Raw genomic sequence first — 17,982 nt, forward strand, 5'->3', positions numbered from 1 at the left:
CCAACAGACACCAAACAGGAAAGCGAAATAGGGAAAAATACATTTCTAGTAGCAGGGGATGTGTTTCAAAACTCTCAGTCTAACAGTTGAGCAGGCATCTATCTTCCACAAATGAAGATATACTGTGCAGCTTTCTAACATGCTTTGGTGTAAACATCAGGAGGATTAAAGTTTTGTTTTTTAAGACAGGAAAAAAGTTGCTTTCTTGTGTTGTGTTAAATGATGGGAACAGATATAATTTGAGTATGATTTCAGTTGTCTCCCCTCCTTCACACTGTCTGACTAAATTTATGCACAAGGCAGACCAAAAAGACCACAATATGTGAGGAAACCGAACAGGACAGTACTGTTTGCCATAAGAGATGCCCATATAAATAGTTTTGATCAAATTACAAATGTATCATACTTAAGACAAAAGGAAAAAATAAATATATATTATATATTTATATATATTTTTAAAAAAAGCTGAACAAATCTCAAGCAGCCAAATTGTGAAGTTGCAGTGGTAGAAACTGGGATCACAGCCTGGAGACCTTCTCAGGTGCATAACGCCGACAGAAGACTTCTGCAAAAAACATCTTGGCAAAGGATGGGCACGGAATGCAGCGACTGGCTGGCACTCACTATGGAACATTTATGTTAATTGCAGACGGAGAGTGGTTGGTTTCAAGTCTGAGGCCACACACGTTCTATTCTTCAGAAGAGAGTTCCCACACAAAATGAAAATTATCAAATGTGCCAGCTGGTCAGTACTCTTCCTGCTGTTGGGGCTGTTCGTGAACCTGTTCCTCGCCTTCATGGTCTTCCGTCTGGCTCTCCTGTGTGTTAAAAGTGGGGAAGGTCTTTATTACAAACAGGGAACACTCAGCAAAATCAATACACGGAAAACACTGAAAGTGTGATTCTTCTCTATGCTGCTGAAAACATTAATTTAATTGAATATGTCTGAAGTGTTATACAAAGCTGCTCAGCACAATATGATTGCTTGGCAAATTTAGGACTTCCAGAAAAGTTCTAGCACAACTCAAATTAGATATTAAATGTAGACTTTAGGGAGAAATTGTAGGAAGTGAATAATGGAGACAGGTGCTGAAAACTTGGAGGCAGGCAAAAGAACTCAGTTTCGCATGGTTACTGAAACTGTGTGTTGAAGAATTCATTCGGGCATTTTCCGCATATGAATTCAATATAATTGAACAAATATAACAAATCAGGTAAGTGTATTTAGTTGGTAAACATGGCTTATAATTCCTTCCCATTCTAGCCTGCTACCTGACACAGTTACCAGAGCTAGGAGATGTGTTAAACGTTACAATGTTTGTCCTTTCAGTAGTTCTGCCATAAATACAAGTTCAAACAAGTTCACTGTTTTATTTGGGAACAGCACCCCACCTGTCAAAATCAACCCCTACAGTTCCTACTGGACTCCCCTGCCTAGTCCAGGACACTGCCTATCCCTTCTCCCTCCAAAACTCAACTGCCCCATTTGTCCATTGCTAGTTGACAATTAAAACTCCCTCCGCTTTTCCCCCCCCTTTCACTCCAGCATTCCATTCAGACTACTTGATTCAGTTCAGAATAGGGAGAAAAGAGCAAAATCCAATCCTGTCTATCACAGTTATCTTTTTGAAGGACTAGAATTAAATTATTTCATAGTACATGAAACTCAGTTTTAGAACAATCTGTGAGAATGCAAATTAGAGTTTCTAGAGTTGCTGTCCTTAAACAAATTAACCAGGATTTTCAAAAGAATGTCTATTTCAACAACTTTTGGAATCAACTGGAGAAGCGCACTGCCACAAATGGCCACTGCTTCCCTTTACTTCCTTTATCTTTCCCCGGGTTTCTGACAGGTTGTTGTGGCTTTGCCTCAGATCTTACATGCTGTGAGTGCAACTGTGATAACCCCACAAATTATATAGTCCTACTGGGACTGAGAATTATAATTCCAAAGGTTCAGGAAAATCAGTGCACTCAGCTCCTATAATGTTGCAAGATTCATTCGTCTGACTGGGAGAGACTTACTCCAAAGTTTGCCTCAGACTTAACAGGACAAGAATCTAGAATATCCCTACATTGTTCCCTCTATTCAGAAGGAAGAAATAATTGACATGATGACTGTAGCAATACTGGGTGAGTAGGAAGATACTGGGAGACAGGAGCAGACATTATTTGGCCCTTGACTACTCACTTAACATTATTAAGTGAGAGCCAGCATGGTGTAGTGGTTAATTAAGAGGGGCAGACTGTAATCTGGGAAACCGGGTTTGACTCCCCACTCCTCCACATGAAGCCTGCTTGGTGACCTTGGGCTAGTCACAGTTCTCTCAGAACTCTCTCAGCCCCACCTATTTCACAAGGTGTCTGTTGTGGGGAGGGGACGGGAAGGTGATTGTAAGCCGCTTTGAGACTCCTTAAAGATAGAGAAAAGCAGGGTATAAAAAAAACTCTTCTTCTTATTCACCCCAAAGGCAAGCACTCACTACTCACCCCAAAGCAAGCAGCAAGCTGCATCTCTGAGCTATGATCACAGAATAAATCTCATATAAATGGCAACAACCAAAGACAAAAAAATACTTCCTCAGCAAAATTTAAACATCAAAAATATTACTGAAACACTACGCTAGATTTTTTTTTCAGAGCTGTAAAACATCTTCTATTGTTACCTAGAACACCCCAATATAATACAGACTGCCATCCTTTTATCTGCTGAGGTACCATGGCTGCTTTAAAATAAACCAGGCATATGTCATCTTAACACATGATATGCACTTCGATGTGACTGAAAAGCAGGTGATGATCTCAGACTCACGTGTTCTTCTGAAGCGTAGAGGACTTCCATTAGCCGCTGGACAAGGTCATTATCTTCCCGCCCATGTTCTTGACAGAGAAGCTCAATCTCCCTTAATTTGCCAAAATAGAAATCCCTTTCCTTCTCCACACCTTCAAGTGCATGTTTTAATGAATGTACCTGGAAAAAGATAGCACTTCCTTAGCACATTTAATCACTCAATAATTCCTTTGACAACATAAGTAAGCTGATAGGTAGACTGAATGCTCACATGCTTTCAAAACAACATAAAATGATATTATACTGTCATTCAGAATAAGTGTTTACATTTCCCTATAATGTATTCTCACTGCACTCAACTAGTGATGTCAAAGCTTAGAAATTTACTATGAACACTGGAGGGGGGACAGATATATATCTTTTTCCTGAATAATTTTTTTCTAGTGGAAATACTGAACTTTTCTTGTGGGGGGGGAGAAACCTCTTGCATGCTACTTTATCGCACAGAATAATGAATGATATACTTCTCTATCCATGTCTCTTCTATCCACCTCAGGCCCAAGATGGCTGCAGAGGTACTGCTTCTGCAGGGCATCTTCCACCCTTGTGGGGTGAAACAGGACGGGAAGAAGGAACTTGGGGCAGCAAAGTGAATTGAGACACTCTAAAAAAACTCACAGAAAATTTAAAAAACAGTGTATATATGCTATATTCAGTGGAAATGTCACACGCAGAAGTGGTTGTTTTAATATTCTTAGTTCAGACAGCATTCATTATCGCATAATCCATGCTACAGAATCCGGCATAATATAGTAGTTAAAAACACAAGCCTCCAGCTAAAATCTCAACTCAGCCTTTAGGTAAGACTTTCAACCTCAGTCACCTACCCCTCATTTCTATCCTAGGGATAATAGTAGGCAATTGAGAAAACATAGCTTAAAGCAAAGTATTTACACAGCACAAAGTATTTACACAGTCTATGTGTCATTGTTGAAACAGTTGATGTATTTCTGTTGTGGACTGCTACATAGGCAGAAAAGGTCATATCTGGGGGCACAGCTAAAACCCTTACACTTGGGCACCACATTCCTAGCCCTGGTGATCTTGTACCTACGGGCACTACCGTGCCCATGCTCATGTCATGTTCCTGCCTAATTGTGCTATGGATTACCAGCAAGCGTGAAAGGGAGAGGGAGTGAGGATAAGGATGGAAAAAATGTGGCAACACCACCCATCTACCAAATCACAAGGGCCATTTTAAAATCCAGGGGTTGGTACCAACAGTAATGCAGCACTTACTGTTCTGTGGCAACTGAGCTCGAGTAGGACAACTGTGCTACGTTTGGAAAGTTTAGGAGGCTTTTAATACTGTTGCAGCACAAACCCCCAGGCTATATGAAAAGTTTCTTTACCATTCACTCCTATTTAGAATCTTCACTAAATCTCTCAGACATGTGTTCATTCCTAGGCATGTTACCTGTTCACTGAGCTGTATAACTTGTGTCTCCAAGTCTTTATCAGATTTGGAGGCTGAGCTACTAGGTGGTGTCTTTTTTGCTGATGATGGACGAGATGGTGTCGATCCTGGTTTTGAAGCTGGACTTGATTTGGCAGCACCTAAAGAATGCATAAAGTTGTTGTACACATTATTTACCCTTTCGATGGATAACATATTTATTATTATCTGTACAGATGATTCAGCAGGGCATTTTGGTTTAGAGGAGATGGGCAGAAATAAAATCACCACAGAAAATCACCCTAAAATTCCACATGCAAATATGATTTTGAAACCCAACGTGCAATTCTATACCTTTCACTGTATTCTATACCTTTTCTTTTTAAATCTTAAAATATCCATTTCTATGCAAGACAAGGTGGACTGTAGGTCAGCAGTGTGGTGCTTGAGTCATCACTAGGTTCAATCAGTTGGGGCTGGGGGAAGTTTAGCATTTACATTTTACAGTAATACATGTGTGGATAGAAGCAAAATGTGAACTCTAAAATATTTATGACTACTTGCATTTTTATTTGACATAAAAAGCTTCTTTTTTTGGTACCTCCTAGAACAGCTATAGCTCAGCCTTCTTAAATCTATACATAGGGTTGCCAGGTCCCTCTTCACCACCAGCGGGAGGTTTTGGGGGCGGAGCCTGAGGAGGGTGGGGTTTGGAGAGGGGAGGGACTTCAATGCCATGGAGTCCAATTGGCAAAGAGGCCATTTTCTCCAGGTGAACTGATCTCTATCAGCTGGAGATCAGTTGTAATAGCAGGAGATCTCCAGCTACTACCTGGAGGTTGGCAACCCTATCTATACTACATTGGTAAGCCAAATGGCAGGGGTCTCTCAAAAATTCATGCCCCAGTTAGCTGAACTGGAAATTTTTATACCAAGGAGGCAGCTGCATAGCCTACAGTCAAACAACATCCACTGAGAACACTCAGCTCAAACTGGCAAGTGGCTTTCTCATTATCTACAGCCTGCACAGAGCACAGGAGCTGTCAAGTTGTAACACTTTCAGGTAGAAAGTCGGCATTATAGCAAAGGAAAGATTTAGCATCATCTTGAGTTGTAATTGTTGCTCCATAATTTTTAAAAATTATTGGGTTAGAAACCTAATATATAATTACACTTATGGCCAATTGGTAAGGGGAAAAAAATCAAAATCCCTTACCTCCATATATTTAGTTTCTTTTATTGTTAATGAAGGAGTATATATGTGTCCCTTCAGGCATTTTTTGCCTAGTAAAATGTTTAACTGAAGATTCAAAAGGAGGGGGTATCTACTGAAGCTAACTGGCCTACAGCAAAAGTTAGTAGCAGCAGAATGTAAAATAAATCTCTCATATATAGATTAACCAGTGTAAATCTGGCCTATTTCCTCAAATAGCCATTCTTAGAGCTACCATTACAATGCAAAGGAGCCACATATGGAACAGAAACTCATCTTCTCACAGAGATGTACCAGGACAGCAGAAGCTGTTGTCCAGTTGTCCAAGACCACCTAAATAATAGACACTGTCACCATGATAGGAGGAAACTGCTCCTCAGTAACAGATAGAAAAACAAAATGTGAAGATAGTCTCTCAAAATATGCCACCTAAACATTTGGAAAAATCTCAAAATTAGGATAAAAATAATGAAATCTGTCTTTTGATTAGGGTAGCCAGCTCTAGGTTGGGAAATGCCTGGAGGTTTTGGGGGTGAGGTCTGGAGAAGACAGGGTTTGGGAGGGAAGGGACTTCAGCAGGGTATAAACAATAGAGTCTATCTTCCAATGCAGCCATTTTCTCCAGGGGAACTGATGTCTGTCACCTGGACATCAGTGGAAATCAGTGGAAATCCCAAAAGATCTCCAACCACTACCTGGAGGATGGCAACCTTACTTCTGATCTTTATTCACTGCTCTAAGATCTAGACAGTTGGTGACGCTCCCTCCCACATAGTTCAGTTTACACATACCGAAAATTCATGGTGTATTTTAACAAATTACCTTAGATTAACAGATTAACACAACCCCTTCTAAAATAATCTGTTGGGTGACAAGGACTTTAAAAATCACAAATGCTGGGGCCGCCACATTTCCCTTGGCATACTCAATGATGAATTTGTAATCTGTTTCAATTGAAGGTCTGAAGTTAATAGCTGAATTTGGAATACTTGACATGCTGGTTGCTTGGTTGTTGCATGGTTTGTAATATCTTGCACTTTGGCATGGACTTGTGTAGTTTTCTTGGTACTGCTAGCCCAGGTCTGATGCCCATGATGGGATAGTGTTTCTTTACATAAGCAAAAACAGATTTGTCTTCTGATTGTGTGACAGAAATGAACTGAGAGGCCTTTTTTATGGTATCTGCTTGTCAGCCTTAAAGTAGCAGGGATTTATTTGGAAACCAGCAAGTGGGAAGAAGACTCCTTACCAGCAAGACTCCATACAGAAGAGAAAAAGCAGGGTATAAAACCTACTCTTCTTTATCATCATTTTAGTCTTGAAGCAGCTTACAATCACCTTCTCCTCACCGCAAGAGGCACCTTGTGGGGTAGGTGAGGCTGAGAGAGTTCTGAAAGAACTGTGACTGGCTTAAAGTCACCCAGCAGACTTCACATGGAGGAGTGGAGAATCAAAACTGGTTCTCTAGATTAGAGTCTGCTGCTCTTAACCACTATACCACACTGGCTCTCTATGGAAAGCAGCAGGGACTATAGGATACAGCTTGTCTCTTCATGGCTTCTAGTAATTTCCTATTATCTATAACTCTCTTCTTGTCATTCAGTTTCATAAATCAGAAGACAAAGTTTGAATATTTAGTTTTAATGACCATAGGATATGTACCTGCCATCCAAAGGACCATTAGAATCATAGAATCACAGAGTTGGCAGGGACCACTGGGGTCATCTAGTTCAACCCCCTGCACAATGCAGGAATTTAACAACTACCTCCCCCCTCCCATACCCCAGCAACACCTACTCCATGCCCGGAAGATGGCCAAGATGCCCTCCCTCTCATGAACTGCCTATGGTCTGGGCTAGCAGTACTAATTTAATACCAAATGGTAGTTTCCATCCTGTGCCTGTATATAGTTTGTCACCCTTGAAAATAGAGTTTAAAACAGATATTAAGTTGATTTCAACAGTAACAAGCAGCTCGCAGAAGGCACTGCACAGTAAAAGGAGCACACAGTACACAGAAATTCTGACACAGGATGCACAAGTGACTTACATATCCACTCCGTTCACAAACAATTGTTTGGTAGTACATCTGACCTCACATGATTCCTCTTCCCCTTGCATGTCCCAATTCCCTTTGCTTCAAAACAAACCTTCGTCTGCTGTTGTAATCCCACATGGCAAACTATGATTTGTGCTTTGTTGGTTCTATGGTTTCCAATTCTGGTTTAGAGGGCAAGCACAAACCACAGTTTGCTACCATGTGAGCAGAAACTGGATCCTTTCCCAACCATTGCTCACATGTAGTTTGAACGGAATAATAATAATATTTATTTTGTGCCCAGGATTTTGCTTCTAAATTAAAAATGCATCATGTGAAGCAGTCTGAGTGTGATGAATCAGTCATACACAGGGCCACCAACTCTGTAGCAAATCAGCTCTGCCTTCCAAGCTAGAAACAAGACAACATCAGTCAAGAGATTAGTTCTAAAGAACTATTTATGCTACAATTTCCAAGCTGCATTATCCTTGACCTGCAATGACTCACTAGCTATAGCATAGCTCTTAAAGCATTAGAGATTCTGTTATCTGTACTTCATGGAACTGAGTACTCATTCCATTCTGGCTAACACCTCTTCTGTCAAAAACAAGTTAATTCTCAAGATAAACAAAGAATACTTGGGAAGATAAGTGTTGATTCTCCATTTGCAGAAAAAGGAAACAGATGCTAGGCTTCATGTGGATCTAAATGTTTAGCATCAGATTAATCTGATGCTAAAGATACTGAAAGTACTTTCCTGCTGGCTGAAACTCACTTTTGGAGTTAAGATTCATGCTTGTTTGTAGGAAACAGGGAGGCTGAAGTTCGCTGTACACCTATAGCTTCATAGCTCCTCACTTTCCAAGTTGTACATCTATTGTCACTTATTCCATCCAGGTAGTCATTAGGGAAAGACAATGTGCTATGGCTAGCATAGAAGCACCAGTGCTAGTCCATGGGAAACCCTGCCTAGAGATGTGAAGGCCCAAAGAAAAATTTTTCTTCATCTCCCCAATTTTTCCATTTTTCTCTTCTGAGGGTCCCCCCCCCCCAATATGAAAAACACACTCCTATGAAGTACTGTCTCTTTCGGAATGAATAAAATCTATTCACTCAGAACATGTAATAATGAGGTTATTATGTAAGAATCTAGAGCATTTGATAGTAATTTCTGTGTAAGCATACAATATTTTCAAGGATATATTTACTGTTTAAATGCGACTTGTCCACAATTCATATGCTATGATCATATATATGATAATAAACTATTGATTGGTTTGATGTTTTCAATTTTGTGAAGTTTAGTCCAATATGCAAAGATGCTGCTGGTTCTATTGTGACAATGAGAAACTGTTTCTGTACCAGAACATAATCTATTATTTACTACACACTGGGCACAGTTTGGGAACCTCTGACCTAGAGGATATAAGAATTATCAACTAATTCCTGTCCACAAGATAATTATAAGTTAAGAAATTCCCTAATTACCCAAGCAAATTATATATAACAACTACAAGGACAATGCAATCCATGGGGAGTGGGGGCAAAGGGAAAAGACAAGATGCGACGCTGGTGTATCTCCAAACTGTGCCAGTGGAGTGCCCTGTTGGCTCTGCATGCCAGCATGACACCAGTTCAGAGCAACATTTGTGCAAGTTGCTACACCGGTAAGGAAAGAGGTGGACCAAAGGGTATGGCAAGTTAGTGGGCTGCCTAAGCTGCCTCAGCCCAGGAATGCCCCCTAAACAGGCAGAAAGTTATGCCAGCAAAAACCACAGTGTAATCTACACCACAGAAAAAGCAAACATCTCCCTCAGGCTCATCCTTGCCACAAGCCCCAGCACAACACAGGATGCCAACGACATCTGCAGCCAATCACCCTCCTTCAAGCCAGGAGAATTTCTTCTCTATGGCTCTTCAGTAACCCATGTGACCATGATTAGACTACTGATCTGAGCTCAAAATGTTTACTTTTTGTGGCTTCCCTACAGATTTTACAGCTGTACCATCAATTTAAACAAAACTGGTTGAGGAAAAAAATCTCTAAATAGGATCCCGCAATTCCATTTAGTAGATATCAACATAATTTAAAAAAAAAAAAACATATATTGATTTACTTTCTACTACTGGACTAGCACTTAAGATTTGGAAACTTTCCAATCACTATAAAATTTGATTCTGCTAGCAGTTTCCTGTAAGGATAATGAAAGAGACAGATAAGATGTTCTTCTCACTTCTTAAGATCACCTATGCCAATCAGCAAGAACTCTACTGGGAACCTCCTCCCCTAAATTAAGACGGGTTCCATGGGATTTACTCCAGTAAACCCTAGCACAGGATTTCTAAAAGAAGAGAGGCTGGTCACAAGACTTTAATCATCTTGGGTAGGAAGGCCAAGATTAACAGCTTTTAATTTTTCACTTTGGAGCTTCATAGCTTATATTTTGTCCTTGTACAAAAGAAACTGAATACAGCTAATGGGAAAAATAAACATACTACCCTGATTGTCCAAACCTGATAATATGGAATCCTGAGCCACCAACTGATGCAAAGTATTGAACCAATATAGTACCACAAGTTGAGGTTACTATACCAGCAATAGCCATCACCATACATTGCATTCCACCATGTTCCAATTCTATGCATAGCCTGCCATTACAGAAAGGGTGTGTGCTTAAGCAGGACAGTAATTCAAAGTGAAGCATCCTAAAATGCACATTTGAGTCAGTCACAGCAGAACAACTTTCAGTGCCTAAGATTAAGTAAGAACCATTTATGATGAGAGCACAACACAAAAAGATAATAGCAGGGTGGCTTTACAATACTTACCAAACGAAGAAATTCTGTCTACAGTGCAATGCCACTTTAAGTACTGTAACAGCTTTAGCACAACAACACAGCACTGAATTTCATCACACTGTCATACTGTGACGCAGTTTGCATGATTTCATGTTAATAATTTGATCGCATTTACAATAAATACATCATTCAGCAATTACCATTGAAACATGCTATAGTATGCCCTATTACTATGTATGGGTGAGAAAACTGGACAATGAAGAAAGCAGACAGGAAGAAAGGTTCCTTTGAAATGTGATGTTGGAGAAGAGTTTTACAGATACCGAGGACTGCCAAAAAGACAAATAAGTGGGTTCTAGATCAAATCAAGCCTGAACTGTCCCTAGAAGCTAAAATGACTAAACTGAGGCTATCATACTTTGGTCACATTGTGAGAAGACAAGAGTCAATGGAAAAGACAATGATGCTAAGAAAAGTTGAAGGCAGCAGGAAAAGAGGAAGACCTAACATGAGATGGATTGACTCTATAACGAACACATGCCCCTCAGTTTGCAAGACCTGGGCAAGGCTGTTAATGATAGGACGTTTCAGAGGACATTGATTCATAGTGTCGCCATGAGTCAGAAATGACTTGATGGCACTTAACACACACACACACACAGAAACACATTTTGTAATCATGGACAATACCTGCTGTTGGGGAGTTCGCATGATGGGATTTTTTTGGCAAATTAAAGATTTGTTCACCAGGATCGGGTGGTGGAATAGCATCTTGGCCTTGCCGGGCCTCCACGGGATCATATTCTTTCCCATCATAGTTAGCATCAAAGAACTTTTTAAACCACTGAATGAAATCCAAGTTGTCTTGGAAGCGCCCCTTTACCAATTTCTCCACTGGAATAACCTGTATTGAATAGAGCAGACGTGTCTGTATTATACAGTGACAACTGAAGTTTTTCAACACTATTGCAATTCCCCAAGAACCAATGCACTTATCACAAGATAACTTAGCACAAAATATTAACTAGAGAGAGAAAAATTATATAGGGCTCTGGGGCTTCAAAATCCATATCGTTTAGTTCATACCTATCCTCTTTAAATATATACCACTCTTTAACTGTGTTCTCACCTAGAAATACATGGTAATATCTTGAAACTATTGTATATATCTACAGCATAAGAGATTTTTCCCCAGTACTTCCCCAAATGTCCCAATTTTTCCACTGGTAAAATTGATATAGTCCTCAGACTTTTTCATGCTGTACATATGGAAGGAAATGCTTTGTAGACAAGGTTTTTCTCACTTGAAAGAAGAAAGTATTTCATGGGAGGTTTTTTCAGTGCTCCACTAAACTTCCCAGTTTCCCATTGGAAAAACTGAAAGAGTCCTCAAACTTCTTCATGCTACATCTTTTTTGTGTGAAAACCGTTGCCTTAAGAAGCATTTATTCTTTCTAAAAGAGAAAACATCTCATAGGAATTTCTTTTCCTTGTTCCTCCAAATTTTCCAATTTTGAAAACTGAAAAAAGGGTCTCAGGAAAAAAAACAAAAACATTTCCCCCCCTGAATTTCCCCAATTTTCTTCCAGGCCCTCACATCTCTATTTCAGGCATCAGTTTATTATTTGGGAATACCAACCCCAACTTAAAGGGGAAGAGATCTGAAGGGGTTTTCTCAGATTTGAATGCCATATACATTTGGCTCAACAATGAATACATATGCTGAGGAAAACAAGATGTGAAAATTTTTAGTCCACACTGTGTGTAGGTTCAAAACAGTGGGATTTGAACAGTTTAAAATAATGCACACATTTTCATTCACTTAATGAGATAAGTGGCTCCCATGCAGGAAAAAAACAAAAACAGGCAAACAAAAGCCCCCCTAGCAAATTTATACTTAATTCCCCTGGAGGTATTTTTTGGAGTGTTACACAAAATAATAGCTAACAGAGCCTAATTTTTCTACTAGGAAGAGTTCATTGTTGTTTACATACAATCAAGAACTGTATCAGAAGTATAGCTAAAATGATCTGAGTTTACCTTATCCACATTCATTCTTTTAAATGATGCTTGCAGAAGTTTGAAGTTATGAATGTACTCATGCTCCAGCTTTGCTTGAAATTTTACTTTCTTCAAGCTAATACACCCTGGGAACAACATATCCATGAACTGGCAATAAGCTGCTCCTAAAATAAGATAATATATTTGTATTAATTATAGTGCAAGTAACTGAGGTAAGAACTTGTCCCAAATTAAAACTTGACTACAGTATTTCCTGCTGTGACACAATAAAGTACAGAAAATTCAAACCTAGTTTATATATATGTTGGTAGTGAATATTTTCAATATGAATATTTCAAACCATATCTTCACATACTGGGCAAATCTCTAAGGTAATTAGCTAGGAAGATAAAACAGCAATATTGAAAAATAATTACTGAAAAGAAGAAGAAAAACCTTCAGGCTATGTAGAAGCGCAGATGAAAGGAATACAAACGTTTTGACCCTTAAAAACAGTGTAGATTTAAGCTCCAATTATTTGTATGGCACTCAGTTTTATGCAATACATTCAGCTACAACAGAGAGATTTGCCGGTGTTGGTTTACGTGGGACAGTCCTTCAATGGCTGATCTCATTTATTCAAGACTGGGGACAGAGGGTGGTGCTAGGGGAGAGGGTCTTGTCACAATACCCATTGATATGTGGAGTCCCTCAGGGGCGATCCTTACCCAATGCTTTTTAATATCTATATGTGCCCCCTTTCCCAGCTAGTCTGGAGTTTCGGGTTGGGTTGTCATCAATATGCAGATGACACCTAGCTGTATCTGTATCAGCTCTGGCCTGGTGGAACTCTCTAGCAAATGAGACCCAGGCCCTGTGGGACTTGGCTCAGTTCTGCAGGGCCTGCAAGACTGAGATGTTCCATCAGGCCTATGGTTGAGGACAGCAACGGTTCCACTCTAGCTGGCCTCCCTATCCCTGTTCTTGTCCCTTTCCCCCCTCCCCTTCCTCCCTTCCCCTCCCCCTTCTCTTTCTCTTCCCTTTTTCTCCCTCCCTTCCTTGATTGTTCTTAAGGTTGCCAAGAGCCCAGTGGTGGCGGGCAAAACCCCACCAATCCACTGGGCTTCCCACCAACCAGCTGAGGGTTGGCAGGCAAGCGTGCACGAGCGCCTGCATGCCGTACCTGCCACGTCACTTCTGGGTATAAACTGGGGCCTTTTACCGCTCAAGCTTTACCACTCAAACTTCCGGATGTAAACTGGAAGTGATGAAGTCGCGTCGGCACAGCCACGATTGCTGACTCAGCTCCATGCCAAAAACCTCCCACCAGAGGAGAGGGGGGACCTGGCAACCCTAATTGTTTTCCCCACAATTATTATTAGCATTAGTTCTTTAGGGGCACTGTCTTGAATTTGATTGCTTGTAAGGATTTCACATGTCTTTATAGTGTATTTTATTTAACTGTATATTTTATAGGTTGTCAGCCACCCTGTGTCTAACGTTGGTTGGGAAAGGGGCAGGGTAAAAATCAAATAAATTAAACTAAACTTATGTGAATTGAAAAATAAGACTGCTGCAGTGTGTTTCGATTACCAACATGGCACAAGAGTCACATGTGTAAACCTGACCATGGCTGAATTGCTGTGATCAGGGAGCCAAGACTACTGTGAAGAGCTTAATCTTCGCAGAGTCAAAGATGAAAAAGAATTAGAAGGCTTGCACCGCCGCTCAGTTCCAGTACACTGATTTCAGCAGGCTTAGAATGGAGTATCTTTACCCAGGATTGCACTGTTTAGTCAGTTACAGGAGGACCCTGATGAAAGAGGCAAAAAGCCTGAAAGCTTCTTCTATAGCCTTATGACTATCCAAGGTCTTTTATGCATGGCTATTTCACTCGCCGTCACCCCTCCGATGACTTTGGGTCTTTGTATTAATTATGCGTGCTGTTTCTGCCTGTCAGAGGTTGCCTCGCTCTCCCCCTGCATTTCCCTGGGTTTTGCCCACATTTTCAAATTAGAGATAAAGTAGGTTTCAGAAAACGTGGGTAAAATACAGGGAAACACAGGGGGAGAGCAAGGCGATCCCTAACGGTCGGAAACGGCATGCATAATCAAAACAAAGACCCAAAGCCGTCAGTGGGGTGACAGCAAGGGAAACAGCCATGCATAAAAGACCCAAAACGAGGCATGCATTTCCCAGCTGCCTCATAACATACAAACAAATCCATTCTAACCCTACAAGTACCAATAAAGTGTCCATCTCACAGTCATCAGAATGTTTTTGCATGAGTTTAAATCTGCTATTGATAATACATCCTTACATACACAACATAGACCACACCACTGATTTTTGTTTCTCAGCTAGGTCCCGCTACACTATGATTAGGTTTAAGTTTTTATTACTCCGTTACTGGTATCTCATGAATGTTCATCTCTTATGATAGATGGCCTGACTTCTATCAGAAGCAAAGAAAAGGCTTCAGCAATGTGTAATGTAGTAACGTTCAATAATGAATGAGGCTATAACAGGAGACATCTACCAAGTATTCTGCTGTAGGACTGCCATGCATTTTACAAGGTTTAAGAGAAAACAGAGAATCTACCAGTGAATTCCAGCTTCTTACAAAGGCTATGACATAAGCCAGGATGCATCCCAAAAGTGACTGACATTTTGAATCTCAAGAGGCACAATCTGCCTCTTAGTCACTTTGACACCAAGACCATAGCAGCTTTCCTAAAAGGGCAGGTCCACCAAATTTCCAAATGAGGGTTCAAAGAAATGAACGGAAAACCAGTGATTTCCTTACACTCTGTCATCAAATCCAAGTCCTCGCTATATTTTAGCATCCATGAATTCTTATTGTTGATATTTATAATTAAGAATAGTGTTTTTTTTAATCCAGAGACTTTTATTCATTTTTAACAAATTTCTTCCTTTTAAACAGAAATGTATTCCTCATTAAGCACTTTGCCATCACCACAGAGAACCTTATGTCCCCCCATCACTTAATTATAATAAGGCTGACAGTGATTGTCCCAAAAAAGTGTGGGTAGGGAGAACTCGGTAGAGCTAAGATCACCATGAATTTTGGAGAACAGTTTGGTAAACAACAACAACAACAACACAGTGTTCTTATTCCAAAAAGAAGATTGTTTATGCAAATTTAAAAGCCTGTTTGAAAAATGGTTATGTAAGAGGCTGTACCCACCAGACCACTCTGGCTACAATGCTGTTCAATATCCCCTCCCTCTGCACTTTTTGGTGTTCCCAGCTATACTTCTCAAAAAAACAACCCCCCTTCCCACTAAGGCTGCAATTCTGTGCAGTTACATGGGAATAAACATCGTTGTATTCAATGGAACTCACTGGTGTGCGAAGAAGGCATAGAAGCAGGCTGCACATCTCTTTTGCCCCAACTTGATATGTAGCTTGCAGGTACCAACTGCACAAACGATGCACAAAAAGCTGATCAGAAAGTACACATTTCCACATACCACATTTGTTGCTGCTTATTTAAACTAAGTCTGAAGCACAATGTGTTTGCCTATTACCAGCGATGATGATCTGTTAGCACATATAGGCTTATACTGGCACTTACATTAAGAGCAGCAAGTATTACTGTCTTTCCTCTTCCTGGCCTCCCACCTTTCCCTGTTATTCAGCAACCTACCTCACTGTATTCTTCCATAAATATGCCATAAAACAGGGATCCAATGGAGGAGAAAGAATTGCTGGTGGCTGGTTTTCTTTTTTTGGGGGGGGGAACTCTTCACATAGTTCCCCATTCAAAATTCTGTTAATCCTTAAACCAGGTCACTGTCCCAAAGGCTTTTTTTCAGGTTAATTTGGTGTTCAGAATGGCAAGAGAAAATAAATTTGAGAACACTACCCAAGCATACTTTGGATAAACTGAATCTGCCATCCTTTTCATTAGCCTGTTCATGTAAGCAAACTGTTAGGAATAACATGACCCACATTATGGGAGCTGGAGAGTATACCCAGAGGCATGTCGTTACAATTCCAGTTGGTGCTAGTTGTCATGAGAACAGAATCAGAAGACAATAATGTAATTAGAAGGTTATTGCTTTAGGCACTAGCCTTTCTAGAGCTTCCCAAAAACAAACACAAACTGATCACCTGAGCATTCGCTTCAGATATGCCATCTCTAAGATGCTGCTTGTGCAGGCAAGGGAAGTTCACAACATAGTCTCAGATGAGGAATTAACGGGACTGGCAAACCACCCTGCAAACAAAGTGTACCTTGGAAACGTCAGGATATGACGTCACCCCATGGGTCAGGAATGACCCGGTGTTTGCACAGGGGACCTTTACCTTTATGGGGTCAGTACAGCTCTAGTGCTTATGGATTTTCCTTAGCATAACTGAATTGTTCAGCCCTATTACTTAGCCAGTATTGCAGTTCTCATTGGCCAGACCCTATCCTTCTACCAAGATGAAAAGTAGTGAGACTGTGCTCCTGTGTTTCTTGTTATTTAAACTGATGTCAGTAGTGGAGCTGAATCTCAACTGACATTAAGCTTCACTCTCTCCACCCTTGTTTGTGAGAGTGCAATTTTTTCTGAAAAATTATGAGCTTATCAACTTAACCCACCCACTTCCCAAGAAACCCTGGATGATGCCTTCTCTGATCTGATTTATGGAAGCTGGTTGTAATTATTCACCATTGAGAAGTTCTCTGCATAAGACCACAAGTTATTATTTCACATTTATAGGATCCTGCCTCAAAATTAAACATTTTTCTTTGTCCATGAACCTGAAACAATTAGGGAAATTTTAGGGAAATTATCTGGTTTTAACAGTTTGAATGGGAGATCTGGGAAAATTTTTTAAGCATTCTGGGATATTTTAAAAGATCTGATGTATTAGTCATTTTCGCTTCTAGCACTTTGTGCATGCTTCTCTTCAAAAAGAACAAATGCATTTGATACAATTTTAATTGAGAGTGGTGCTTGGGCTGAATTTTCTCCTCTGTCATGGAAATCCTTCCCTATATCCATGCATGGATAGAGAGTACTGGATGTTTCTCATGAGAGACCATGAAACACCATTTGTTTGAAGGCATTTTCTCCTTTATTAGTGCTACACATCCTGATGTATGGAAGGGAAGGTTTTTTTAAATAGATAACCTCACCAGTCATCACTTTATGAGACTGTAAGCACAGCCAGATAGCACTGATCATTCATGTTTTCTACATCTTTCTGAAAGCAGTTCAGTATTTGCTTCAGAGCTTGTTGTGTGCTTGGCTTCCTCTGGGCTATTGATTTAGTCAACAGTGTTTTCATCATTCACAGGCTTGCTTACAGAATGTATTTGCAAACGTGGCTCTGGTAGCTACATGCATGAGCGGCAGCTACTTCTGACCCAATTAGAGTGCAGAAATTCTATACTGCCTTCTGTTTAGTTCTAGAAGTGGCAGACAGCAGATTATGACAATGCCTATTTCTGCACTGACCTGGCAAATTAATCTTTTTTTGTGTTACCATGCCTTATTTTTTTTATAAGAGTCACTCAAGGTGGAATGGTCACAGCTGAGACACCAGACCAAGATGCATTCAAATCTGCACTCTGCCATGGAAACTTGCTGGGTGACCTTGGGCCAGTCACACACTTTCAGCCTCAACTCTGGCAAGTATTTGGATGGGAGATCTCCAAGGAATACCAGG

General features: G+C 40.3%; 1 protein-coding gene across 3 annotated transcripts in view; it reads right to left on the reverse strand.

The window, feature by feature from the left end:
- Nucleotides 1-349: 349 nt before the first annotated feature.
- The window catches only part of MAPRE2 (microtubule associated protein RP/EB family member 2), a 73,102-nt gene continuing 55,469 nt past the window's right edge, over nt 350-17,982 (reverse strand). For all 3 annotated transcript variants that reach the window (XM_056854381.1, XM_056854380.1, XM_056854382.1), the window contains 5 exons: nt 12,337-12,482; nt 10,987-11,200; nt 4,269-4,408; nt 2,813-2,971; nt 350-818 (listed from right to left, as the gene is read on the reverse strand). In XM_056854381.1, coding sequence (XP_056710359.1) covers nt 747-818; nt 2,813-2,971; nt 4,269-4,408; nt 10,987-11,200; nt 12,337-12,482 — 731 coding nt within the window. In that variant the 3' untranslated portion in view covers nt 350-746. The remainder of the gene's footprint in view (nt 819-2,812; nt 2,972-4,268; nt 4,409-10,986; nt 11,201-12,336; nt 12,483-17,982) is intronic.

The sequence above is a fragment of the Euleptes europaea genome, chromosome 8, assembly GCF_029931775.1.
Source record: "Euleptes europaea isolate rEulEur1 chromosome 8, rEulEur1.hap1, whole genome shotgun sequence".
NCBI lineage: Eukaryota > Metazoa > Chordata > Lepidosauria > Squamata > Sphaerodactylidae > Euleptes > Euleptes europaea.